Source organism: Struthio camelus, chromosome 19, assembly GCF_040807025.1.
Source record: "Struthio camelus isolate bStrCam1 chromosome 19, bStrCam1.hap1, whole genome shotgun sequence".
Taxonomy (NCBI): domain Eukaryota; kingdom Metazoa; phylum Chordata; class Aves; order Struthioniformes; family Struthionidae; genus Struthio; species Struthio camelus.
The window spans coordinates 3439704-3466924 of record NC_090960.1 but is presented as its reverse complement, the minus strand read 5'-3'; the positions used below and the strand labels follow the sequence as shown (position 1 = coordinate 3466924).

Sequence of the window (27221 nt, the reverse complement as noted above, 5' to 3'; positions counted from 1 at the left end):
GTGCCAAGCAGGGGTGCGCGAGGATAGGATGCCCCGAGCCAGGGTGGCACAGGAGCCCTCCGTTTCTCTTTGCCTGGTTATTTTTTGCTATTCTCTCTCTCTCCTACCAGCATTCTCAGCACGAGCAAGGATCCGGACACCATCGTGTGCTGGAGCTGGGAGGATGAAGCCAGTTGTTTAGAACCAGTTACAAAGTCCTCTCTTCCACCACTAAATGTGTGAAAGAGCCTTTTAGGGCTTCAGACAGTTGATTTGCTCAGACACCAGATACCTTCAGCATTTTTTCTGGATCTCTGCAAAGCTGCGTTCTAGAAATCAGGCCAGCAAAAACAAGTTGCCTTTTTGTTCCTAGATTAAAACCTCCTGCACTGTGCCCTGTATGTAATCACTGCTAATGGCAAAGTCCATAGCCAAGTTAATCTCTGAAAAGACTTTTTATGGCTTCTCTGCAGGCAAATGGCACCTGGGACACCATGGCCGCTATCACCCCAACTTCCGTGGTAAGAATTTCCCTCTCTCCTCTGAGCCGGTCACAGTTCGATTGTTGCACGACTGCTGGGGGATGATTTGCCGAGCAGGGTGCCGCTCCTGGCAGCGGAGGTGGAAAAGGGGATGTTTCTGGCATCTAAGCCAACGCTGAGGGCTTCTGCCTGGTGGCTCCCGATGGGTTACGCTAACCCGTGCCTTCAGTGAGGTGGTTTCTGAAAGGAACAGGCTGCCGGGGAAAAAATGCGGGGAAGTGAAAACAAAAATGAGGTCTCGGTGGACTGTCACACAGCTATGACGTGAGCAAGACCCCAAACCCGGGACAGATGTGTCCCAGCAGACCTTCTGGATGGGCTGCGGCAGTGGCCTGCAGTGAGACCTCACAGCTTTGGTCTGGAGCAGGCTTGGCTCCCTGTGCTCAGCAACCCCAACCATGCAAGCTGTTTAGAGGAGCTGAGCTCTCCTGGCAGCCTCACCCCCGCTCACGTGCTGGTTTGAACCTCAGGTTTCGACTATTACTTCGGGATCCCCTACAGCCACGACATGGGCTGCACAGACACCCCTGGCTACAACCTCCCACCGTGTCCCGCCTGCCCTCGGCACGTCGCAGCAGCCAGGTACGGCTCCCGCGGGCAAGGGTCTGCGTGCAGGAGTGTTTAAACGCTAGGAGTGCAAGGCAGGTGTTTCCACAATCATCCCCAGCCTCGAGAGCTGTTGGGGCTGGAAGGCGAAGGGTTTGCTGTAGACATTTGCTAGGGGCTCCTCTCTTCTCTGGCAGAAAGGCTGGGTTGGCCGTGTTGTGTCCGTGCGAGCTGCCGGTGGACGGGCTGGTCTGTTCATACCGGTACCGGTGACTAATGGGATTTGGTGATTTTTTCTGGGCAGCCATGTGAAAAAAGACTGTTACACGGACGTGGCTCTTCCTCTCTTTGAGAACGTCACTATTGTCCAGCAGCCCGTCAACCTGACCAGCCTGACGGCACAGTACGCGGAAAAAGCATCGCAGTTCATGTGGCGTGCCAGGTAAGGATGCCGTGCCCAAACCCCTGTCCCCAGCACCCAGCCCTTGGCTGGGGGAGTTCGTGGAGTCACTGCAAGTGTTTTCTGGTCGTTATAGGCAGCAGGATGTGGATGTTGCTGGGAGGTGCGTAGCCCAAGAGAAATGGTGACTCTAGGGTGCTTTCTGTGGGCTGGAGAGCACTAGGGGTTTCATGGGTGTTCCCTGCCAAGCTCTTCTTTTCTTCTTTTCTTCTTTTCTTCTTCTTTTCTTCTTTTCTTCTTTTCTTCTTTTCTTCTTTTCTTCTTTTCTTCTTTTCTTCTTTTCTTCTTTTCTTCTTTTCTTCTTTTTTTCTTTTTTTCTTTTTCCTGAGCTCTGCTGTATTTGAGAGCTGAATTTGCAGGTGGGACTTAACTGACAATTCTCTGGCTGTGGCCATCCCACCATGGTGTTGATACTGCAGAGCAAGTAAAGCAAACCAGTGCTAGCTGAAAGCTGTACACATGTACGAGGAATCGAGCTCTACGAAGTGCCACGTTTGTGTGCTGCTGGGGTGAGCAGATTTGCTCTAACTATTCTCGGGGACGGATCTGTGGAGAGGAAATTTTGACAGTTCTGCTCTCAAACCCTCTCTAAGAGGGAGGAGCCACCTAGGATTTCATTGGTGTTCTGCAGGATTACTGTGAAAGTGCTTTGGCCTTCAATACATCTCCTGTAAAAAGGGATCATGTGCGTTTATAAATGCAATTTGCTAGAAAGGTCAAAGCTTTTGATCTTTGTGTATGCTGGCTTGCACTGTGCCTCGCTCGCAGAATGATGGGGAGTTTAGTCAGAAGTGCCATGAGATCCTGGGTCATGGGAACAGAGTGCAGGCTTTGCTCTCTCTCGCTGCGTTGGAGGTGGGAACAAATCAGAAGCCCAGGTGGAAAAGATGCTGCTCTCCATGGGAATAGGTGTTTTCTGCAGACGATTGTTTAGCTAACTGAATCCATGGGTGCAAAGGCATTTTCAGTGCTCTAGTATCCTACAAAGGCTGGGACAGAACTAGGAATTTGGGCATAAGACTCTTATTCTGGTGCCTAATTTTCTCTTTTATTTATTTTAATGGTTCCAGACTAGGCCTAATAGAGTCATCATATTTGGAGCACTATTTGCCCTGCTTTTCCCTGGCCTGGCAGTCTCTGATGTTTCAGAGGCAGGCAAAGATGTCGTTAGGGTGAGCGTGTTACTTTGCTGCTCTCAGTGCAGATGCTCTGCCAGAAGGAGCAAAAAAAGGTCACCCAACAACAAACGTGGGCAGATTGCCCCTTCCCATCAAAGGTTTCCCCAACATGTGATGCCATGAAGCATTTTTTTTATGAACTAGGTGGTGTTGGTTGCTGGTGGCCACGTGAGAGCGCATGCTATGGCCTCTTGGGTGAAAGAGGTGCTTGGATATTGGAGGGTATGGAGCAGAAAAATGCCTTGAGGTGAAATACGTGACTTCTCCTTGCTGATGTAATCACTGCCCAGCTGTAGGGCAATGCACACTTTGACCTCTAAAATGGGACTGGATGTTGGTTCCTCAGTCCTAGCCACTCTGGAGAAATTTGAGCAGAATAAAATGCTTGGGGATAGTAACTGGAGCACTGGGACTTAAGGTCCATTTTCTCTGGACCTTATAGGAAAATTAGGCATGTAGTTTCCAAATGAATAAAGCATCTTTTCTGAACTACAGAGATGAGAACCCTGACATCTCCGCTGATGGGCTCCCTGTCGTGTTTCGTAATTCTAATCCCTATTATTTGAGGATTAGGAGCTGTGACTTTACAGAATGTCTTTCTGCAGTGTGAGGAGGGGAAATGCTGCAGGGCAGTGACTGGTCCTGGAGCCATCTGAACGGTCATGGCCCGTTACTGCTGCGGGGGAACCGTTCTCCTTGCTAATGGCATTGCTAGTGCCTGCTTCCAAGCACAGACCCAGGAAAGGCACATGTGGTGATGTTTTTTCAGGAACGCTTGAATAAAGGTTTATGTGCCTTAAAAAAAGAGAGTGGATAGACAAGGAGAAGACTGCAAGAAAGTTTTAGGCACAGCTTGGGCAAGCAGTGGAATTATGGCCCTGAGAAAACCTCTAAATGCACCAAGTCTCTTTGGCTGAATGCTGCCTGCAAAGGCTTGGGGCGAAGGAAGTCCTGCCTTCCCTGGAGCAGCAGGAGCATGTTGCTGTATGCCCCCACTCCCTGGAGGGCCAGCAGCGACTGGGGGCTCCTGGGCCACTCAGGAGCAGGAGGAGAGACCCACATCTCAAGAAGAAAGTTTAGTACTAGTTTGGTGGTGCTGCCTCTTCTCCTGGGAAATTCTTGCACAAACTTCCCTAGGGTCCATTGAGGAGCCCATTGATTTAGAGTTAATCCCCAACCCCTTTATTGATTTATTTGTAAGGATTTATATCTTTGTAAGCCTGGGCACCGTTTTGCTGGCAAAATAGCTACAGTTTCCCCCCTTGGAAACGAAGCAGAGGCCACTGAGCGCGACTATTGCTGCAGGCGTGCCTTGGCCAAGCAGCGTGCTGCGCGGTCAGGGTGGAGGGCTGTTCTGTGGGCAAGTCGGATACTTGGGTTGGAGCTGACAGATATACCCAGCCACCTGCTTGTGTTTTGGTGTTTGTCTGTTTGAATGTGATTTGTGCAAAATCCGAGCCCTCCAGCCTGGCAAATGTGCTTTGTTAGACTTTGAAACCAAATGGGTGTGCTCCGGGTTAATACAAAAAACTTTTAATCTCTTAATAGATATTTTGGGGTTATCTGCGTTTATGGAGAACTAGATTAAACAGGTACCTGCCTTTTCTCTCACTCTCTTTGATAGTTTATTCCAGTTTTACTTTGCCTGACTCACGTGCTGTGGGGCAATGAAAAGAACGCTGGATTTGTCATCTCAGTGTTTTTTTAACTAGTCATGTCAAGGTTGAGCAATTTGCGGCAGTGAGATTTGGCTCCATCCAGAAGAACACTTAGAGTACAGTGAATACGAGAGCAAAGGCCAAAGACAGTAGTCTTAACTTATTGATTAAAGGTTTGCTCAATTTTTGGGAGAAGGGCTTAAGTAGGAAATGTAGATGCAAGAGGCCGACAGGCTTTACAGCTGACTAGAGCGGTAATGGGTCCATCTGGATCCTTCAGATTGTTTTCCATCCGTGGGGGGGCCAGTCTGCTCAGACAAGTCCCCCTGGAAGTGGATGGGACAAACCCTTCTCGTTCGTGTCGTACCTCAGGGCTCCAGGCCTGAGCCAGGGCTGTGCCGTGCGGCGGATGCTGCAGACGCAGAGCAGAAAAACGTTCCTTGCTCCCCAAGAGCTGCTAATCACAAGCATAAATTGGTCCAGTTCTCCTGCAGATAAGAAGTCAGTTGGACGCTCAATGTTTTGCATGATGAAGTGGCGGATGCTTCTGCACAAAGCGGAACGACTCTTTATTGCAGGGAACTCTTTATTGGGACAAACTTTGGCGGTCACCGTAGGATGACCAAACCGGCATTCGCCCTCCAGGCCGGGCCAAAACACCCGCTGGCTCTCGGGCTGCTCTGCCATCCCTGGTAGGGACTGGTGGTGGCAGAGTCTCAGCTTAATTCCCGGCTGAAATGGGAGTCGGGGGAAGCTTCAGCTGTTTCAGGATCTCAAGCAGAAAGGTGCCACGTAGCAAGAGGTAGATGTTTTTGCAGCGGTGACTCATAAGACGTACAGTCAGCGCCCCTGTTTCTTAATTTTCAGTCTTTTGCAGGAGCTGTAGCAGCCCGACAGAGTGCTGATAGGGCATAAAACCGTTCCTGGCTCCGGCTCTGTTGCGGAATAAAGAGGCTGTTCAGGGAGGGGTAGGATTTATTAATTTTTGATCTCGAGGTGGGTGACATCTGTTAGGCGAAGGAAGGAAGTGTAGGCCACGGGCACCTTAATCTCTCCTGGAGCCGGAGCGGGCCGAGGGGGCGGCCGGCGCGTGGTGGCGGGAGCGCACGCAGGCCGGGGGCTGGGATCCGCTCCCTCCCCGTCGCTTGTCCTCCCACCCTTCCCTTCGGAGGTCCCTGAGGAAGAGCAGGCCTCGGTGGAGGAGATAAATATAGCCGTAAACAAGAAAACAGGACGTGTCGGCTGGCGGGCCGGCAACCCGCAGGCAGAGGGGCAGCGCGCGGCCCCGGCGGCCGCCGGGGAGCGGGCGCGCCACCTCCGAGGCCGCGCTCGGGGCCCCCTCGTTCTGTCCTCGCCCTCCTCCCTTAAAACAGCTCCCTGAAGCGGCGGGGGGTGAGGAGCTCGCTGGGGAGCGGGAAAACACCGTGAAACGGGGCCAGAGCGAGGAGAACGCGCGCGAGGAAGGAGGGAGAGGAGCGCGAGGGCCCTGTGGGCTGTGGAGAGACATGGCCGCCCGCGGCTGGCGGTGGCTGGGGCGGTGGTGGTGGTGGGGGGGAGCAGCCCTGGCCACCGCAGGAGGAGGAGGGAGGAAAGCAAATATGGTCGGAGAGGTTTGAGCGGCAGCAGGGAAAAAGTGACTCACGGCCGGGAAGGGACAGGCCGCGCTCGGCGCTTCCTCCCGCCCGCGGCGCGCGGGCAGGTGCTGCCCGCGCGGGGGACCGGCCGGCCTCGGCCTCGGCCCCGGCGCCGCGCCGCCCCTCGGCTTTCGCCCCGCTCTCGCCCTCGAGGCGGGGAGCGAAACGGCGGGGTCCGCCGCCCGGCATGAGGCGCCGGGTGCCGCCGTCCCGCCGCGACCTTCCTGGGGCGGCGGCGATGGCCGCAACCGTCCTTCTCTCCCTCTCTGCCCCAACCGACGCGTTTCCTCTGCTTCGTGTTTAGCCAAAATGGACGCCCCTTCTTCCTCTACCTGGCCCTGGCCCATATGCACGTGCCGCTGGCGGCCCCGCGGCCGCTGCCCGGCTCCCCGGGCAGGGGCGTCTACGGAGCCGGCCTGAGGGACATGGACGCCCTGGTGGGGAGGATCAAGCGAGCGGCCGACCGCCACGGGAAGGGCAACACGCTCCTGTGGTTCACAGGTAAAACGGTGACTGCAGCCGCGGGACGGGGCGGTCGCTGGCGGAGCCGGTGCCCGAGGCCCGGCCGAGGGGCGCTGGTGTGGTTGCCCGCGCGGTGCGAAGGTCAGAGCCGAGACGGGCAGGACGTCCCACCCGAAAGCAGCTTGTTGCCTCACTAGCTTGAGGTGGCATCTCGGTGGGCTCGCCCTGACGCTGTGGCTGGAGGACGGGATCCGTGTTTTCCCCCGGTCCCGGCTGCTCGGCAGACCCAGGAGCCACAAGCAGACGAGGCGGCCGGAGCAGATCTGCTCCCCTTGGCCCCGGCCCCGGCCGGGGTTACGGCGCTCCCGGGGTTGCCTCCCTCTCGCCAGGCAGCTTGTTTTCCACCCCGCCGCCACCCCCCTTCGGGCAGTGGGCTGAACCCGGACGGCCGCGTCTAATTAAACCTCAAATCCTCGTTAATTAAAAAGCCCAAATCCGCTCCTCGCCGAGAAGCCTCCCTAATGAGCACGTCTTGCTCCACTGTTGACCAGATGACAGGAACTGCTCGGGGGCTCATTAAAGCCCCAAGGCAAGCGCTGCTGTGCAGCCGTCTCCTCTGCCCCCGGCTTCGGTTCGGTCACGTAGGGGCAACTGGAGCTGCCTGGAAGAAACAGGGCCCTTCACTAGAAAATAAACCTTTATTACCAGCATCTGCCTGTCAGGCCCCGCTCTCTGCTCTTGCTAGCGTAGAAAGGCATCTGGCGATACAAAGGAGGATAGCAGGGGTCGTGGGTCTTTTGGCAGGACGCAAAAGCTCCCCGAAAGGGGGAGCTCATGGAGAAGCCCTTGGAGAGCAGAGGGGTGGCTTCATGGCCTCCATCAGCCCACCCGTTTCCGTCCCCGTCTGGCGGTGTGGCTCACGGAGATGTTTTTCTCTTGCAGGTGACAACGGCCCCTGGGCTCAGAAGTGCGAGCTGGCTGGAGGCGTCGGGCCGTTTGCCGGCGCGTGGCAGCGCCAGCGAGGTAACCCGAAGCATTGCTGCAGACCCGTTTTCTTGTCTTCAGAATAGACACAATGCTACCTCAGGTTTTCCCCCAAGCCTGCCAGGGGCCTGGCCTGTGACACCCTGAGGTCCTGGGCTGCTCCCAGCTGTCGTGCGTCACAGCTGTGCGACGATCGGGCACCACGAAAGCACCTTGAGTCCCTGCGAGCTGTTGTCTCAGGCCCTTTGCAAACTCGGGGCGAGTAGCCACCTTTTTCAAACATTTGGTGCGACAGCTCATTTGTTGTTTTTTTTTTTTTTAACTGGTGATTGAGAACTGGCGTGCAGGAGCTGGGACCTGAAGGAGGGCACCCTATGGGCTCCGTTGACCCAGCCCCGTTCACACTGCTTCCCTGCGGAGGTGTGCCGAGCGTGCTCGTGCTCTGGTCGCCTGCGCTTTGCCGGTGGCCCTGGAGTGCGGTGTGGGAGGCTGGTCCTCCGCAGGCGTCGGGGCGAAAGGCAGGTGGGATGGAGAAGGGGAGCTCTTGCCGTTCCTGTTTTAGGGTCACCAGCTGCAGCAGGGTCTTGCCTCCTCTCCGCGTGTGCCCTGCTGCGGCGAGCTGCAAGCGTCCTGGGTGCATGGTGCCAGCCCCTTCCCGCCTCGCAGAAGAGAGCCCTCGGAGCAGAGCTCTGTGGGACTTTTATTTGCTTTCCTTCTAACATTTTTTTCCTCCTTTTTCCGGCCAAGCCATCTGGTTGGTGGGTTTATTTCGACTCGAGCGGCCAGAAGCATGCATGAGTCAGGCGTTTCCCACTTCTGCTTGTATTACGCACTGTAAATGTGTGTTGGGTTATGTTTCCCTGTTTGCTCTGGGTCAGCCGAGGGAGGGGAGGGAAGGGGAGGCCGCGGCAGAGGAGGCGAGCGCGGAGGCAGCGCGTCTTTCCTCCTCTGCTTCCTGACACCTACCAGAGAGAGGAAACCGAGGCTGGGTTTCTGTGCAAACACTGCTGCAGGGCTGGCAGGCAGATGATTTGCTCTTCTCCTTTTCCGGTTCCCTGAGATACTTTCTTCGGCCTCGGGAAGAAATCGGAACCTTAATTTTTTTTAGTAAACAAACAAATCCTGCCGATGACCTGGGCTGCTCTTGAGCAACCGATGGTCACAAGTTGGAGCATATGGTACGAGCAGTCCAGCATTCGGGAACAAAACTACAAAAACACAAACCCCTTCCAGCATCTTACTGCCCACATGCAGCCCTACAAAAACAACCCAAGCCCTGAATATCACATAAGGTTAGGAAGTAGATCAAGTTGTCAGGTTTCTAGGAGCTGGCTGTAAATATCAGCTGGGAACAACGACTTCTGAAATCCCACAGCTTGTTGTTGCACAGATATTTTGAAAGCAGAAAAACACATCTAGAGCTATAATAGCTGCATATTACTGTCAGGCTCTGGCTGATCTGTATCTTATACTGCAAACTCCCATGACCTTAAGAGCTCTGTTTCTTTAGCGCGGCACCGTGCAATACTTGTTTTATGTAATCTGTTGGGTAACCCTGCCCATCCCTTGAGCGCCTCAGCACTTTCCACCCTCGTCTGCTAGCACAGGGGAAGGCACCGAGGACCGTCGCCGGCAATGCCTCCGGCCCTGCTTGGCAGCATTTCCGTATGGCTTCCAGCGGGAGTGGGCTCTCCGTGCTGCCCAGCGGCATTCCTACGGGATGTATTCAGGAGTATATACGTTTCACATAGTTTGGCGTTTCCTTTTAGGGTCCAACCCAAATTCCAGGAATGTTTTCCATTGACTTTGGTGGTCACTGGATTAGGTCCTCACTTAGAGAGAACAGCAAATCTATGTGCTTGGCTTCCCTTTCTCCTCTTTGAGGGCTCCTCGCCACTAAAGAAGAACTTTCCCTTTGCTCTGCAATAGCCCCCAACCCACTCGGAAAATCAGTTTGCCATCTCTGACTCTCAGGGCTTGCTAGGAAAGCTGAAAGGAGGGAAGCTGTGCTGGGCACGGTAGTGTTGGGGCCGTGGCGCTGGGCATGCTTTGAGCCGGGTTTGAGAGGAGGCTCTGGACTCACTGTCCCCCTCCAGGGACCTGCTGGCCAGCACTCCTGGAGGGCAGGGCTGTGGCAGGTGGGGGACCAGGGATGTGGTGATTTTCTTCCTCAAACGGGAATGTTCAGTTCTGCCTTTCCTGGAAAGCTGTGGCCTCCATCAATCTCTGTCACAGCAGGATTGCATCACTGCTGTTTGGTCTGGAGCGTTTCAGCAGTTTACTGCTGAAAGTGTTAATGTTGGCTCGTCTGTGGCCAGCTCTAACTTCCTGTGTATCTAAAGATACTCTAGTGTCTGAAGTTAAATATCAAGTCAACATCCTTTGAGAGACTCTGCTTGTTAGGGGCTTGTGCCTAAAGCACTGCACTTACTGGTCCTTGGGGTGCCCAGCCTGCAAGCAGAAAGTCACATGAAGTACAGATGCCTTATTATGAATATGTTATTTAATACACAGGCAGAGATGTGATTGATGCTAATAGTTATACTTGGTATTGTTCCTTATGGCATCTAAAAATATGGGAGGTGCCGTAAGTCATATGTGATGCATGTTGGAAGCACTGTTCATATTTCCAATAGCCGCAAAAGGACCCAATGCAGACCGTGTCCCACTGTCTTAGACCCCAAAGGGAGGAACTCGGGAGGTTTGGGTGGGGAAAGCGAGAGGGGGGACGTGGCTTGTCCGAGCTATCAGGACAGGCCACAGGATTAGAAACCGTGTCCCTGAACTCTGCATGGTGCCACTGATGCTGTGTAGTTCGCGCTAGGGAGCAGGGATGACATCCGTTTGTGTGTTTTCTTTTTCTCTAGTAGCGTAAGTACAGCTGCATCATTTTGAGAATGCAGGATCGTCCCAAATAACTATAAAATAAGGCTGTGACTCACTGTGACTCCTGGAGAGGCTAGGACGGGATGGTGAGTTCCATAGAAACAGCACACGCGCTCCCAGACCAGAGCTGGGTTCAAAGCTTGTTGTGCAGCAGAAAGAACATCTCCTTTCTCTTGGCTCTGCCTGAAGGAAATGGCTTTGGATTAACGCTGTTGCCATGTGCACGCCTGAAAGCAGGGCAAACAAAAGGAAATGGCTTGTAGCTTGGGAAGTTTGTTTGGTGAATTGGTTGAGATTTTGTGTTTGCCCCCTTCCACCTCTCCCTTCCCCTGCGGCTTCTTGGGGCTCTTTATGCTGCAGCAGGAGCAGAATTTTGGCAGCACCCCTCCACCCCTGTTTTGGTGCTCAGGACCCCTCCTGTGGTTCTTGGGACCCCAGGTGAAAAGAGGGATGGGGTGACTTCCCTGCGGCCGTGCAGAGCTGCTTGTTTCTCAGACCATGGGCTGGCAGGGGCCAGCCCCGAGGTAGAGCAGGGGCGTTTGGGCTTTGCCGGGGAAAGAAATGAAAGGGTTAATTAAATGACAGCAGGGCGAGCTGTAACCTTATCAGAAGGAATGTATTTTTAATGGAGCGGTTCTGGCGGGCTGGGGGGGAGCTACTCGCGCTTTCTCAAGCGGAAGGCAGCAGCTCGCATGCACTGGGGCCGTTTCCAGCCCTGCTTCCCTCACCTGCGCGTCTGTGTGCATGCACACACGCACCCGGGCACGCTGCGGCCCGCGGCGGCCCCCGGGGCCGGCGGCCTGCGCACGGCCCCTTCGCAGCCACTGTCAGCTCCTTGGAATAATTGCATGTATTTCCTGCCTTCTCTGTATTCTCACACAACATCAAAGGTTTATGGAAATACTACAGCTCCGGCAGCCTGCTTTAGGGAAGCTGCGCCGCGTTTCTCACTTGAGAGAGCAGACGAGAAGTAAAAAGCAGCATGTCTGAACCAGAACCCGATTTTTTCCCCTCTCCTCGTTTCTTTAAAAGGCTCCTTTAACTTTCTTCTCCTTCCCTGACCCAGCTTCATCTCTCCAGTGAAATCTTCCTCCTTTGTTTAGAAGGGGTCATTTACTTGGTCTCTGCCTCTGAATGGTTCCTTTATAAGGGAAACTTGGGTCATGAGATTTTTCCTTCCATGAAAAGCGCCTTTGCAGGAGGCTTTGCAGGAGGACACTGAGCGCTGCCTGTTTGTCTTACAGGTGGGAGCTCAGCAAAGCAAACAACCTGGGAAGGAGGCCACCGGGTCCCGGCGCTGGTGTACTGGCCTGGCCGAATCCCCGCCAACCGGACGAGCCCTGCCGTGCTGAGGTAGGGGGCAAATGCTGCCTTTCCTGGCACCAAGTGGCTTTTTGCAGACCCGGCGGTAGTTAAACTCTTGCTGTCAGTGAGCACAATTGCATCAGAGAGCGGGATGGCTCCTGTTTGCCTTGGCACCACGTCAGGCCCCTTGCAATTAAAGCAGGAGAAGGTGTGTTCCCAAGCAAGGTTTAAAAGGGCACCCTGTCACTAGACAGGTGACAAGTTTTGGGAACAAGGTGATTATCTTAATTTTGGCAGCAGTGACCCATGTTGGTTATTGAGTGCATTGTGTAAGGCTCTGTACTTTTGTCCTCTCCCAGGCCCATAAGACTTAATGCTTCAGCAAGTAGCAGTTGAAAGCTCTTTTTGTGAGGCTGGTGGATTCACATTAGCAGCTGCAGGGATCTGAGTTTCTCTTTGCTGCGGTGGCTGAGTGCCTCCCGATAATTAAAAGATGACGATGTGCTCTCTCTCCACCAAGAAGCAAGCTTAGGCTTTGTGGTTTGTGAATGGCTTTATGTGGAGGAGGGTGCGGTTGTGGGAGCAGTTGGCCGGAGAGATGGGGTTTACCATCAGCTCAGGATGCGGCAAAGTTTAGAGGTGGTTCTGGCTTCTCCTAGGAGTGAGTTTTTGGGGATAGCAGAGGGGAAGGGTTGCTGTCTCCTGTTCCTCACCTCTCTGGGGAAGGTTGTGCTGCAGGGATGTCTATGGAAGGGTCCTTACTGAAGCTGTAGCTCACCATCATGCAGCAAACGCTGTTGGACCTTCTGTAGCCTGGTGATGGACCACAGGGACGTGGGGCAGAGCCACTGAGCCCGTGCCTGCTCAGGGTGCTCGAGGCCCTCGCAGCCCTGCAGCCAAGGAGGCACTGCTGCAGGCTCAGCATCTTGCTCCCTGTCCCGTTTGCATCCTCACCCTCCTTGCTGCATGGCACACGCAAGCCAGCCCGGCCAGAGCCTTTACTGGGACTCGCTGACTTGGGTCCATCACTTCCTGGGGCAGCACTTCAAAGTGAGGAGATCCGGGCCAACCGCTCCGTCCGGGTTCGGGATGATCCTGCCCTCTTGGCCGCCCCTGTCCTCCCCATAGCGGGAGGTGTCCTCCAGTGTGCTTTCCCTCATTAGCTGCTTGCTTTTGGATCCCCTTGGTCCTTCTGTTGACACCTGCTGCTGTCCCCGGGGCCTGCATGCCTTGCCCGGCTCTCCCTTTCAGAAGGGGGAATTGCTCTGCAAAGCCAAGACCTTTTACTGCAACTGAGAATGCCCTAAGCCAGGCAGCTGCTGCCCTGCTCCCCTACGCTCAGGCTGTCTCCCTGGACAGCAGGGCGCTCGCACCAGAGCAGCAGGACTGCACAACCCCGTCCTGAAAGACCTTATCTGCTGCTTTTCCACCTCCCAGATCCAGTCTAGCAGGTTTGACAGCTGTAAATCTAGATAGCTGCCAGTGCCACGGCATGGGGCTGTGCAGTGTGCGGGGGAAGGGGGATGGCTCTGGAGGGCGCACACCGTCCCCCAAGAGCTTGGCTTGAGGCTTTTTATTATTTTGAAGACAAAGATGCGATTCACCGGGCAGTCTGATTCACGTGCTGTCCTGCAAAGTGCCCTTACCAGCGTGGAGGCAGCCAGGAGTGCTGCAGTGTAGAAAGTGGAGCAATTTTGCAGCCATATATGGGGCCCTGAGTTGCTCCACTGACGAGCATGATCTGGTGCCTTCAGCTCAGCCGCCTTCCGGTAATCTCCTGTACGCTGACGTCTCTGCAGCTGGGACACGGCCCACCTCACGGCTCCTCCGGTAAACAGAGCCCAAGTTTTAAAAGTGCTGGCCCAGATGCACAGAGTTTGGTTATGCAGAAATGCCTAAGGGGGAATCTGTCTCAGACGTGGAAATTCAAAGTCAACAAAACCCAAGGAGGTTTCATAAAGTTCAAGTGTGTGACACAAACCAACAAAAGGCAGGAAATTGCCTGCGAAGGGCTGACGACCTCGCTGCTGTAACCAGCTCTGCTGTCCAGACCAAATCCAGGAGTGACGTAAGCAGTGGTGCAAAACAACAATCACTGGTTTGTGTGCGCCGTGCTCTCCCGTCGACGGGGCAGAGCCAGGGTGGCAGCCACGGGGGAAGTCGAGGGTCACAAAGCCATCAGCCAGAGCAGGGCCCCATCTGCCCCTTTGGGCGCGAGGTTTGGGGCTTTGGTGGGGGAAGGCGTGGAGACGGGGTACCTGGAGGCCGTGTGCCAGCACGGCTGGGGCTGGCATTCCTCCGGGATGCGGTTCTTCTAAGGGACGCCCGCTGGGACGCCCGCTGTCTTGTGCCGGCTAGGTGCTGCCAGCGTCTGCCAGGGTTTGTATGTTGATGCACCGAGGACCTCAGTGGGATGGGTTTTCTACCCCAAATCCCTCTGAACCAAGCCACCCTTTATATTGCAGATATCTGTCCTCCCTGTCCCCATGACGTTTCATCAACAAATTCCCTTACATCCTCCCTGTCCCGTCCAAGTCACAAAGACCCCTTATAGGAGATCCCCAAAACCCAGTTTGAAGCTTTTGCAGGCACGTTTTGTTGTCCCCCTGCCCTGCAGAGGACTGCACTTTGGGTTCCTCGGAGCAAGGGGAGGCCGACATCCCTGAGTGGTGACGAGGTCAGGCGCTGGCTTGCGCGCTGCCGAGCGTGAGAGCCAGAGCATGCCAGCATCCACCCCGGCGCTGGCTCGGAGCCATGCCGCCTGGCTCGGGGCCATGCCCTGGCATCAGGAAGAGGCAATGCAGGAGTTTCCGCTGTGAACTCCGTTTCGGGAGGCGGGGAGGGCGGCGCAGAGCCAGCCTGGGGGACGTGAGTGGCTGCTGGCTCCCGGAAAGGCCTGCTGCTGCCGTGGCCCTGGGCACGATCCGAGCTCACGGGCAGGGGTGCGGATGGGAGAGGACGCTTGCTGCCTGAAGTGCTGCCGTGGGGAGCCCAGCTCTTCCGCTGCCGCACAAGGTCACCCTCCGAGGGCTGTCCTTGAAGAGAGAGCGTGTGCAAAGGTGGCTTGTTGCTGCCCTCGTGAAACAGGGAGATTGAAGACTTCCCCCCCCACCCCCCCTTCTGATGGGGAAGAAGCTGGAGGGGGGGATTAAATCTGCAGATGCAGCTGAGAAACATCAGCAGGCAGGGAACGACTTCGGTACAGTTAGAGATGTGTGAGAGAGGCGCTGGGCTCCTCTGTTAGGAACGGCACAAGGGCAGATGATGGGCAAAGGCCTAGACTAACCACCTGCTTAAGGCTTTCTTTTGCCCCCGAGGTTATGAAAATGCTGACAGCATTTGCAATCTCATTTAGGAGAATAATCTGCCAAGAACTGCGTCTTGCCTCTTCTTGTACCTTGCTCCCTGTGGCAGAGGGGTGGGAGGTCTCTGCAGGATCCCTGCAGGTGCTGGCCTGCTGTGTCCTGGGCTGCTAGAGCTCCTTCAAACCACCTGGGCCAGGGTTGCCATGGCCAGGCCTGGTATTGCTTTGTTTTATGTTCTCACTGCGTGGGTAGCAGGGGTGAAAGAGGGTTAATATGGCCAGAGGCTGGGAAAGCAAATGCCAGCAGAGAAATGCTGATGCTCACTGCGGTCCTCCCCTGCGCCAGCACAAACTTGTGCCTGCACGTTGATTTCCACAGAAATCTGCCATGTCGGCTTTTCTTAATGATATTTAATTGTTAGAGCCTCCTGCAGCGCTTATGCCATTCCCCACACCAATAAAAAGTAGGGCACTGAAGAAATAGGTCAGTGGGATGATGAATAAGGAGCAAATTACGCCACCCCGATTGTGCACGCGGCGCAGAGCTGCGCAGGGTGGTAGCGCACGGCCCGAGGCATTGGGAGAGCAGGTTCTGCTGCCCAAGAGCTGCTCGGCACTGCGCAGTCATCGGGTTGTGCCGCCGTCAGCCCGAGGTGGCCTGGAGCGGAAAAGCTTTGTCTGCCATGGTCGTGTCCAGCATACTCATCATTTCTCCCTGGTTCTCCCTTTGAAAGGCCCACCCTGGTTCTCACCCTTGAACAGGCTGAAAGCCACCTCTCTGGGCTCAGGCTGCTTCTCTTTTTGCTTTGCTTTTCAGAGGCAGCAGGAAGTTGGAGCTACTTCATTTGCTAAGAGCTCTCTTGGCTGGGTCTATTGGGTTGGCAAAAATGGCTTTCCCTTTCACTGCAAGTGCGGTTTCCCTAGCCTTTCTTCTGGGATCCATGTGCTTGAAGGGTCTTTGCTTTGACGTGAACCTTGACAAAAGTCTGTTTGTGACTTTTTGTGTGGGGCAACTCTGCACTCAGCCGGAAAGCCTTTTAACCACCTTTGCCCTCAGTCATCAGTAACGTTGTCCTCAGACCTCCCAGAGGTCCTCCATATTCCCTGTCTCAACCCTTCTCCTCCAGTTTGGTGGTTTGTTCTGAAAAAAGATCTTGATCCTGGACTTGCTCTGTGTCCTGCTGAGCATGCGGTAGGACAAAAAGGGCAAAAATGACAACTGGTTGGTGATACCTCTTGGCCAATCTCCAGATAATGTTCCCGGATACTCCATCTGGAGGTGATCTGGGTGCAAGGTGGTGGCCCCAAAATCCTAGTCAGAAGCAGTGTAGCAGGTTTGGGCTTGGGCTTTCGAAAGAGAACCCTTCCCAAAGCTGCCAGATGACCTTTAGTTTGGGCAGCACAGCACTTCTTTTCATGCTGGTTGATGGTCTGTGCGATATTTGATGTCTCAGATTTTGCCAGCTGCCTTAGAAGTTTTCTCTTTGATTGCTCAACCCTTCCCAATTGTCTCTCACCAGCGTGCCCCGAGGTACCGGCTCAGAAAGGGCTCTCGTGTTCAGCGCAGAGATGTGGCACACAGAGGGAGGGCTTGTTATCAGCAGCGGGGTTGCTGTGTGATGTGTGAGCGAGCAGGACTCTGTGGCTGCAGGGGAATTACCCCGGCCCTGCCGACAGAGGCTGTTCTCAGTGGACAGCAGTTGCCGCCGTGGGTGAGGAGCGGGGTCGATAGCGGCGTCGGGAGCCAGAGGGTCTCCTGGAGCCTCGGAGGCTGGCTGCCGGGGGCGCAGGAAAGGGCAGCGTGTTGACATAGCTGTAGGGAGGGAATTCAGGACACAAACCCTGAGCTTGGAGTGTGACTTGTTGGGACAGAGCTTTAGGTGTTTGTCCCGTACCAGCCAGGAGGGGCCCCCTGAACCAAAGCCATGCTAAGAACCTCCGACCAGCTGAAAATGAGTTGTTTTGGCTGAATTTGTTGCTTGGAGGCTAGAAGCTGTCTGACGTTGCCCCAACTTCCCTACCTTGCAAGGTCTCTCTCACCTTCTGAGGCCGTGACCGTTTCCACAGGGCCTGGCTGCTGTTTCGGGGCTGCTTTCGGTAGCGGTGATTTGAAAGCGTACGAGCGTGTCGTGCTGGGGCCAGATCTGGAGGGTGCTGAGCACCTGCAGCCCTTGCAGCAGCCGAGGGGGCTGCGAGCCCGAGCCGAGGGTGTGCTGCAGGCGGCGGTGTCCGGTGGACTGCTGCTGACCTCAGTGAAATTCCTGCAGGAATGTGCCCTCGGCTTGCACAGCGGGGAGCCAGATTTTTTTGGGCGCCTCCTGGCTTGCCTGGCCGCTCAGCCTGCCTCTGCGAGCGCAGCCGTAGCCGGGGCTGCCTTTCAGCTCTCCTCGGCATTGTTTGTTCTTATTTGTTCTCTCGGTCTCTTAGCAGCTAAATTAAAACTCACTGAATGGGAGAAACAGGGGCCCTTAAGTTCTGGGCTTTTTTTTCTCTCCGATCACGCAACTGTGTTTGCATACCGGGTAGTAACGAGGGGCCCAGCGCCGCAGGACACACGTGAGCGAAATTCCTGCTGCCTTGCAGCCGTGCTCGCTGACCTCGGGAGGGAGCGCCGGCCCGGGAGGACCTGCTGCACCGGCTGCCTTGCTGCGACAGCCCTAATTCACCGCCGCGGGCTGCCGCCGCTCCGGCTTGCGGGGCCGCGCCGACGTTGGCCATGCAGCGAGTGCCCGAGCGTGCCCGGCCGGGGAGCCGCCGGGCTCTGACCTGCTCGCCCCGCAGTTTCGGTGCCTGGCAGCAGGGGAGGAGACCCAGCAGAGCGGGGCTGCAGGGCGCAAGGAGCAGTGCTGGTGGCTTTCACCCAAAGGTGTTGCCTTGCTGAGCCCCCGGGGCTGGAGAGCAGGCGGTGTCTGCCCCTGAAACGGGGGCTCGAGAGCAGGCGAGGGTTAGCCAGGGCAGGGGCCTGGCCTCAGCCCGGGCTGTGACGTTCCCTTGTCATAACCGTCGTCCCCTGAAGGCTGGAGGAGAAACCTTGCGGGAGGAGAACGTGCTGGCTGAACGGCCACGTTTGCGTTGCTGCTCCCCCCAGCTGGCTGCTCATAGCGATAGCTGCTTTCTTATACCACGGCGTCTTCCCGCGTGGCCGCCGGGGACCCGTTGTACGTCGTGCTGAAGCTGCTCGGCAGGACGGCTGTGCGGCAGGAGGAACGCAGGCTGAGTCCGCGGCGTGGCGTCTGGCTGCCACTCAACATCGGTGGTGGTCGTGCCCCTTGCGCTGGGTGCCCGCTGGAGAAGCCTCCCACCGGGGGCGGCTCTTGCTCATCAGTTCTCGTGCCAGCGCCATCCCTTCCCGCAGCTCCTTCTGCTCCCTGCCCGGCGTCCCTGCAACACCGTGGCGTTTTACTTGGTGGCAACGTCTGTGTTAAGTTAGTGTCCCCCTAGGTTAAACGAGCCGTGCGTGCCGAGCCTCTGTGTTTGCCCTCTGCCTTGAACGGGGAGCTCTGCGATATGTCACTTCGCCACGCTGACGTGCCGTTCCCCTGGTCGGGGCGGGAGCCGTGCTGTGGGGTGCCCCCCGGTTGCTGTAGGGCTCGTTTTAACACTCTTGGGCTGCCTTTGCGGCGCAAGGTCTACGTGACGGAAGAGGGAGGAATCTGCTCAGCTTTCACCGGAGGGATCTGGCATTTGTGCCTTGCAGCGGGGCAGGACCGAGATGCTGCGAGCGAGGGTTAGATAAGGCAGGCTGCGGACAAGGGCTGTCTCTGATCTCACTGGAGTCGAGCCTGCTCATTGCCAGGAAATTTGGCCGGCAAAAGGGCAGTGACTTTGCCAAGGCTACACAACGAGTTGCTGACAGAGCCAAGGCATTCCCAGCCACCCAGGACTTTGCTAGACCTGCGGCCCCTCCGAGCCAAGCGGACTTGCTGCCTGGTGTGCGGTCGTGGAGAATCGTTGCATTAGAGGTCTGGCTCTGGGCCACAAGCAGCAGACAGCTCGCAGGCACGAAAGCAGCAACGCTCGCCCTCTGCGTCTCCAAGTTGCCCATCGTAGGTGGCAGGGTGCTGGATCACCCACTCCTGCTGCTGCGCCCTGCCTGCAGCGCACGGGGAGTAACCAAGGACGAGCCCCAAGCAAGATTTGCGGCTGAGGCGGCAGCCCCTGAGAAGAGAGGATTATGGTGGAAATGCTGACAGGCGTTTCGGTATAAGTGCACGAAATAGCATCGCTCTCATTTTCCATTCTGGCTGCTATGGCTTGTGCTGCGCGATGCGAAAGTGAGACCACATTTTCCTAGGGCTATGGGTTCTGCTGTAATTGGTGCACAAAGTTACTGTGCTAGCACTTTCTCCGGAGGGTGACCTGGTACCTTCCCCGCCTGCCCCGAGCCCCGGGGCCGTCCCCTCACAGCCAGGTGCGGGGAGCTGCAGGACACCGTGCTGTGCCGTGCCGTGCCGTGCCCTGCGTGCCAAGAGCATGAGCTTGTAGGTGCAGGACTTGCACAACACGTGGCTCACCAGATCTGGGGTGAATCAGGGTGGCCAGCTTGGCTCTGAGCCGCGTCTGAGCAAAGAGCTGCAGCGGGGATAGGAGGTGTACGAAGCAAGGGCTTGCCCTAGTTCCATCTGTGCTTGAATCAATTTTTAACCTTTTGATGTAGAGCTTGGTTGTTGTGCTGGGTGTTGCAGGACCAGGCCTGAGCGTCTGGCCTTTGCCGGGAGCACTGCTTCCATCATCGTCTGTCAGCTTGGGCATGTCTGTGGCCTAATTCCCTGTCTAGGCAAGGGCACCTGCAGGGCATCCTGGCCACACGTGGCATAACACAGCAGATCCAAGCTCGGAGGTGGGGCTGGGTGGCTTTTCCAGGGTGCTTCACTCATTGCTCTAATGAAACCTACCTCTTCCCTCCAGCACTATGGACATTTTCCCTACTCTGGTGGCCCTGGCTGAAGCTGAGCTTCCTCCAAACAGACGCTTTGATGGTTTAGACGTGTCCCCGGTTCTCTTTGGGCAGTCAGACAAGGGGCACAAGGTAAGGCAGTGTCACTATTTGGTTAATTCCTGCCACCACCTCCCTCGTTGGTGGTAGTTATCATTTCTCCTCCTGTCCCGCCGTGGCTCATGGGAGGCAGCAGGTCAGTGGCAGAGTTACCACTGCAGTGCTGCTGTTCATCCTACTCTCAATCTCGTCCTTCCAAAGCCGGGTGCATGCTGTGGCACTGCCGGACTCGGGCCTTGGTGTCATGAAGCTCTGACGAGAGCCCGGTGTCGTGGGCCGGGCCACTGCGCGCTGCCAGGTGCCAGCGGCTCCCAAGCACGGCCCGTGGAGGCTGGTCGGCTGGAAGACTGCTGCCCGCAGCGCCTGGGCACCGCTGTGCTGGCAAGCGCCGCAGCAGCCCTGCGCTCGGCACTGGATGCTCTAGGGTTCGAGGGTCCTGCCTTGCGGCCCTGCTTTGAGGTCGGCTGTCTTGGGGTGGCCGCGGGGCAGTTTGGCCGTGCTGGGCACCTTTGAGGCGGTTTGAAGAGATGGCTGAAGCCAGGCTCGCTGCAGGCTCGCTGCGATGTGCTCTGGCCGGCACGGCAGCAGACAGACATGCTGCGCTGCAGCGGTAAAGACACGGGGGCTTCAGCTGAGAGTGCTGTGCCAGGCCTGGGGGGAAAACTCCTGCCTTCGAGGGTCAAACGGCAAAAACAGATAAGGCAAAGGAAAGGGAAGAACAGAGAAGCTGGTGGCATGACCCAGAGAAGCTGCGGGTAGACCCACAAGAGCATCATCTTCATTAGCTTGTCCCTGGCCAGACAGAGGGGGTGGCTGGAGATGCGGGGGGCAGCGCATGGCCCGGGGAGGCTGCAAGGAGGCACGCGGGGGCCGGGCTGGACCGGCAGCCCTCCTCGCCAGCAGGGCACTGCTTCTGCAGCTGCAAACCTAGGAATTTGTGAGAGTCTGTGATTGTGGCGCAGAATGACTGTTGGGACTCCTGAGGGCCATAAAAGGGCTTTTGGATTAGCCAAGAGTTATCTGCTGAGCAGCCCAGTTAGCAGAAGTGCTTTGTTCATAAATCTGGGATTATAGGTTAAAATCCATATGGCTCTAGTGCACAGGGCTGGCGTGACTTCCCAAGTGCCAGAATCAGCAGGGCTGTATTTGCTGTCCCGGGAGAAGACGCTGGCCCTGGCTGTGTGCTTGAGTTCCCGCTGCCGGCACCTGGGAGGTTTTTCACCTCTTGCCTTTCACAGCAGCCCCATGGTGCCCCAGCCTGGACTGCCACAGCGTTTCGCTTTTCTGATCCCAAAAGGTACATAAGTGTCAGAAACAAAAGATCACGGGCACTTGGACCTAGTTGTATATGTTTTATTTATCTTGACAGATAGAGACATAATTAAGCATTCATTCTCTGAGATCCTTGGCTCAATGACGTGCCCATTATTGATGTTCGAGTGGGGCAGCCCACTGCAGTATCCTGCAGTTTTCTGTCCATACAACAATAGGAGCTGCTGACAGCTCCTTTAAGCGTAAAAAATGCAGTTAGCAAAACAAGCAATATGGCGATGCCTTTTTCTCCGAGTTGCACAAGACTTTTGCTGAGCAAAAAAGTGGCTTTTAATAGCAGCCCCAGAGGTAAAGCCTGATTTTGCTGTCAAAGTCCACCCTCCTGCAAGCACCACAAGCCAGCCCTCAGTTGGGATCTTGGATTTGCTTTCTGCGTCCATCAGGGTTTTGGTATTTAGTTCATATTTATGGAACCCTCTACTGAACCGTAAGATAAACTGTGGAAGCGGATGGGACATGGCCAATGCGCGCTCGGCTGCGCTCTTCCTGATTGACCTCTCATTGCGGGCTCACGACAGCGGGAGACGGGGAATAACGGTTTGCTGGGAAATGCCTCCGTTGGCGTAAGCGTGCGGTCTAGGGAAACGAACCCTTGCCGGCAGTTACCGCGTGTAACAGGAGCTCTGTGGTTCAGACCAAGAAATAAAAGTAGCCCTGAGCAGCGGGTGCGGGACGGGAGTGCAGCTGCGAGAGCGGCCGGCGTTTGCCGGGTTCCCCCAAGGTGCGAGCGCGGGGCGAGACGCCAGGGCTGGAGCCGCTCGGGGGGGCTGGAGGGCACGCGGGAAGGGCCACGCAGGGCCGGAGCTGTCTGTCTGGCCGGGTACATCCTGCTTGGGGAGGTTTTGTAAGAGCAGCCGGTCTTGCATAACTGCTGCAGGTACTAATGAGCTTGTTTCTTGTCCCCTGTTGGCTCCCGCCAGCTCCCTGACCTGCCCTGCCTGTCGGGACCCGCTGATTAAGAGCAGGCGCTTGCCTGAAAGGTCTCGTGTCCCGTTTATGGACTTCCAGGTATTTGAGAGAGGAAGGGACGGATCTGCGGGGCCTCCTGCTCCATCCTCCGTCAACACTGAGGTGCTGTAAGGCACGTCTGCCCCGTATCCGCTCCCGCGTCTGAATACACTACCCGACAGGTCCTGTAATGCAGCGCCTCGAGTCAGGAATGCGGCAGCTCCCCGGCCTTTCCGGCAGGCAGCTCCGGGCCAGCGCTGGAGTACTTTGTGAGCGGTTTTGTCAATGCTATCAGAGGAGCGGGTGTGAGCAGCGAGAGCACAGGGCTGTGAGTTAACCCCCGCAGGGCTGGGCTCTGCGTGCCCCCCGCCGCCCCGTCCTGAGGCAGGTCGGTGCTTCGGTGCCCGGGGTCCTGGCTCTCTCCCAGCAAGAGCAGATGGCACGGCCAGGGTGTTTCCGTGACACGGGACCGCGGCGTGCCTGCGCTGCGGTCCGCCAAGCGCGACGGCCGAGCAGCCCTGCCAGATGTGCTGCAGCTGCCCAGCTCCAGGCTCGCTGGCCCAGCCTGCCGCGCACCGAGAGATAACCTCTTCCGGAGCGGCGCGCAGCGCCTAGCGCCTGCGTGCTCCAGGTCAGCCCAGGCCTCGCTATAACGCGGCGATCGCTTCCCGTGCGGGAGGGAGCACGTGTCCCCGGTACCTCCCGGCTTGGCTGCCTGCAACGCGCTTGGCAGGGAGAGCGAAACTGCCTTTAATCTTGAGCTTGAGAGCAGCTGATAGCAAAACCACCTTTGATGTTGCAGGGTTTTCCTTGACACAAATCCTCTCGAAAGCAGTTCCCTTTCTCACTCTGCCGTTTGATTTACGCACGGCACTGACAGCTGTTTTTCTAATTTCGGTCTCCCCTGTGCTTTGGAGGCCGGTGGCCGGAGGCTTCCCTGCGTGAGCCCCGCGGTAACCTTGCTCTGCGCCCCAGCCCGCGCGCTAGGTACCGGTACAACCTGTGACTGTGCTGGGGCCGACGCCAAGGTCCTGTTTTGAGCAAGGGCTATTTACAGTAAAAATAAACACATCATACAAAATGTATCAAGGGTACAAGTGTCAGACAAATAAGCTCTTTCCATTAGCTTAATGTCAAAGGGATGTGCTCCTCCTCCCCACGCACTTGCTCACCCTGGAGGACTAAGTTCACAAAACAGATTTTCTGGGGAGAAGTGTTTTTTTTTTCTTTTTAAATAACAAAGTCACAGATCAATAGATGGGTCATAAACTGTGGGAACATTCCTTGAAACGGCTCCATAGAATCAAGCTCCTTATTTATTGCAATAAATTATAATTAGATTTTCTTATCATGGGGTTTTATGCGGCATGCTTAGGAAAAAGCTTGCTGTCAGCAAAGAAAGTTTAAGTGTCTGCACATTGATGTTATAGCATCAATAATTAGCAATTTTCATTTTGGAGCTGCTTTCTCTTGAAAGAGGGGTGTCAGCTTAAGTGGACTCAACAGCAAGGACTTTCTTCTCGTACAGAGTATACTGTATGACCTCTTCTACTTCCTGCCTGAGCCTCCCACAAGCAGGTTTTAAGTATTTTTCTTAAAACATTGGATTTTTAAACCAAATTTCAGAATATTTTTTCCCCTTATATTGCAATTGAGGGAAATAAAGGAATTCTTAATGAAAATGAAAAAAACAGAAGTATTCTGAAATCCCCTGCAGAATTCTGGCATTTCTTGAATGAATCCCCCAAGACGGTGGCGCTGGCGCGGCTTAGCCCGGCCGCCACGGGGATCGGCGGCGTTTCTTTGTGCTGCGCTGAGCGCTTTAGCTGCAAGGCTGGTACCCAGCCAGGCCGGGTGCTATGGTGACGGGGCCTGGGGGGCATCTCTGGAGAGACGGGAGGGAGGAAACCCAGCTCCCAGGCGGGTGCTCCCGGGCGGGGGCCGGAGCTGCTTGCAGGGCATGGGGGTGTGGGAGGAGAGGGGAGCTGAGCTGATAGGAGAGCAGGAGCCTGCGGGGAGAGACGGTTTGGGAGAAAAACTCATGCCCTGCTACCCTCTACCCAGAGCCCAGTGTGCTGAGTCCTCCCTGCGGACCCCGCTGAGCTGGCAGGGCCCCTCCGGCTGCAGCCGGCAGCCAGCGCCTTGCGAGCCTCCCCGCCTGGCCTTTGCAGAGGGAGGAGTGGAGGTTGGATCTCAGCAGTTGACACACTGCACCCTCAGACCCAACCTCCATGCTGAGTTCGAGGAGGGGCCCGCGCTGCGTTACGCTCGCTCGAGGAGGAGCCTGCATTGTAAGGGCAGGAGCAAACAGGAGTGATCTCTGAGCGCTGGGTGCTCCGGAGGTGCAGGAGCAAGCGCGTTCGCCCCCGGGGTGCTCGCATGCCCCAGGGCACAGTTCCCATACGGGCCAGGGCGGCAGGACACCTGCTAAGTCATTACAGCGCTGATCAGCTGCGAACACTGTTACTAAACTTGGCACGGCAGCTGCCTACAACTTCAGCAGATGTTTCTAATTTTTAGCACAGTGGAAATTTCTTGAATCACTTTTAAACTCACTTCCCAGGGAGGAAACCTCTAGTGACTCATCACTAAATGAAGCTATTGGCTCCGGAGCAGATACTATCTGACAGACAAGCCCACTGAACCGTCCAGCTCACTTGTCTTCTCACTCATGTGTGCCAAGGCAGTCATCCTGTGCAGATCAAGTGTCCTAAATACTGAAATGGACAGATTCGACCCACCCTTCCCTCCTTCCCTTCCTCTCACCCCGATTCCCAGTGCCGTGACTCTTGTTGTCAGGGTAGGGAGCACTCTGAGAACAGGGTGAGTCAGCCAGAGGAGATGGACCGTGAATGGCGTTTCAACACCTAACCTAAGAGAACAGCCTCTGCTTCACTAGAGACATGAGGTCATCCTGAACTTGTGGCTTGTTTGCTGGCTCCAGATAACTGCACGGATCTCTTAGATGTCCCTGCCATGAGCTGAGCTGTGATCACAGCAGGAGGGATGGAAATCTGTGTCTTGTTGGCATCCTGTTGAACAGTAGGGCAGTAGTGGGTGAAGGTACAGTAGAAGAGTGCCCGAGCCTCTGTACAACAGCCATCACAGCTGGTAGCTCTGAGAAATTCTGCCTTTCTCTTCTGGAAGGCCTCATCCCTTCCCGAACCCATTCTTGCAGCAGAACTGGTCTGGGGAGATAAGCTCTGAGGGTTAGTATCACTGGGGTAAATTAAGAGCAGAATCTGTATTTCCATTTAGGAAATTATATCGATCTTTTTGGAAGAGAGTGGATGAGATGATTGCTATCAAAGAGGGTTGTGGCTGAGGACAAGCAAGGAGAATACAACAGGAGACTGTACGTAGTGGTATGCCATCAGCAAAGAAATAGAGGTGTTTTCTGCCACTGCAGAAATGGCTGTGATTGGGCTAATCTCGCTCATTCAAGCACTGAGATGCTCCTGGTGAGAAGTGGTAGAAACTAGGGCAATCATTACAAACAGGTGAAGCAGATGCTGGCGTCTCCCTTGTGCACAATTAGTGCCTGTCCAGCAGTTGCCAGGGAAGACAACAGGCTCAGTGGGCCCCGGCTGCTGAAATGTGATGTAGGAGCAAGTATCTGTACAGATTCCCAGTGAGCAAAGGGGTGAGATGGCAGGTGGCAGATCTTTCACGGTCCAGCACTATTTTGGCCATGCTATATTGCAGGACCAGGAAGGCACAAGAGAGACACTGATGTTTCCCATTTTCCTTTTCCTTTTGCTGTCACATCTATAGGCCTTTTAGCAGGTAAAATGTGGTTTCAAGACTATGGTTTGCAGGGGCGAAAGGGCGTCTTTAAATGTGTACACAGGTGGGACATGGTCTCGTGTGGGGAGGGAGCAGGTCTTGGGACAGAGCAAACTTTCCCTGCTGTGGCCTGACAGGCGATCTTCTGTTCTTTCTGCAGACACTTCTTCACCCTAACAGTGGGGCAGCTGGGAAGGATGGAGAGATAAAGGCACTACGACTGGCTCAGTACAAGGTGTTTTACACAACAGGTACCGTGTCCATTTTGGAGATCATAAAGTCTTGAAAAAAAGCTTTTACAGTTCTTGGTTCCCTGCAGATAGGCGTAAAAGCCAGATCAGATTAATACAAGCAAGAACAAATCTAGCAAGGAGTAAGTATATGCCCACACACGTCTGCATGATGGGTCGTTGGCCTTGGAAGCGCTCTCAGACTAGCAGTGTCCCACAGATGGGACATTGTGGGAACGGGCTGAGAGTATGCCTCTCTGCCAGCCCTCCCCCCTTCACCCTGACATCTAATAGTAGAGCTTTTCTGGGCCAAAAATTTTATGTGCTTAAGACTAGGCTGAGGGTCACCATTTCATGAGACATCAAAGTTGGTTTTCTGCTGGAGGACCAGGTGACTCTTGGGCCATGGTGAAGGGCCTGGGCTTGTTCTGTGGTCAGGAGGGCTGTGGGGTGTCACTCCCTGGGCACAGTGTGGCTGGCAGTTGTGCCTTCGCGGAGCAAGTGGCTCGTCCTGTGGCTATTCACTGGGGTTCACTGACCCATGCTGCCTCTGGAGCCTCCGGATATTGCTGGTATCTGGCGTTCTCACCTTCATCTCACTCCCTTTGTATCTGACTAGCTGCCTTTGGGCTGTTCTCAGGCCTCTTTTGCTTCTCTGCTGTCAGTGTGCTCAGCCTGTGAGTTGCCTTGTGGTCCTCCCTTTGCCTCTACAGCCTCCAGATGTCCTTTTGTAAGTGGGTCATCTTGGAAACTGAGCTGCAACCTGGCTGGAGAGTTGTGGTAATCACAGCTGGAGTCTCAGACTTGATGCTGTACCTCTCAAGTTAAAATTACCTGGGGCCAATCCTTTGCCAGCCGGTGTAGCCAGCCTGGGGCCTGTCACTTACAGCATTTAGACCATTTCTCCAGTGTTGTCTCCCCAGTATCAGGCATGGCTGTCACAGATAGATAAGGAATCCAGAGGTGGTACCTAGGCAGGGGTGACCAGCCT

General features: G+C 55.6%; 1 protein-coding gene across 15 annotated transcripts in view; it reads left to right on the top strand.

The window, feature by feature from the left end:
• The window catches only part of ARSG (arylsulfatase G), a 71778-nt gene that overhangs the window by 11127 nt on the left and 33430 nt on the right, over positions 1–27221 (top strand). For all 15 annotated transcript variants that reach the window (XR_011135448.1, XR_011135449.1, XR_011135450.1 and 12 more), the window contains 8 exons: positions 453–500; positions 992–1103; positions 1372–1509; positions 6302–6498; positions 7402–7482; positions 11574–11682; positions 19847–19967; positions 26161–26251. Coding sequence is in view for 12 of the 15 variants with exons in the window: in XM_068913478.1 (XP_068769579.1) it covers positions 453–500; positions 992–1103; positions 1372–1509; positions 6302–6498; positions 7402–7482; positions 11574–11682; positions 19847–19967; positions 26161–26251 (897 nt within the window). In the remaining 3 variants the exon portion in view is untranslated. The remainder of the gene's footprint in view (positions 1–452; positions 501–991; positions 1104–1371; positions 1510–6301; positions 6499–7401; positions 7483–11573; positions 11683–19846; positions 19968–26160; positions 26252–27221) is intronic.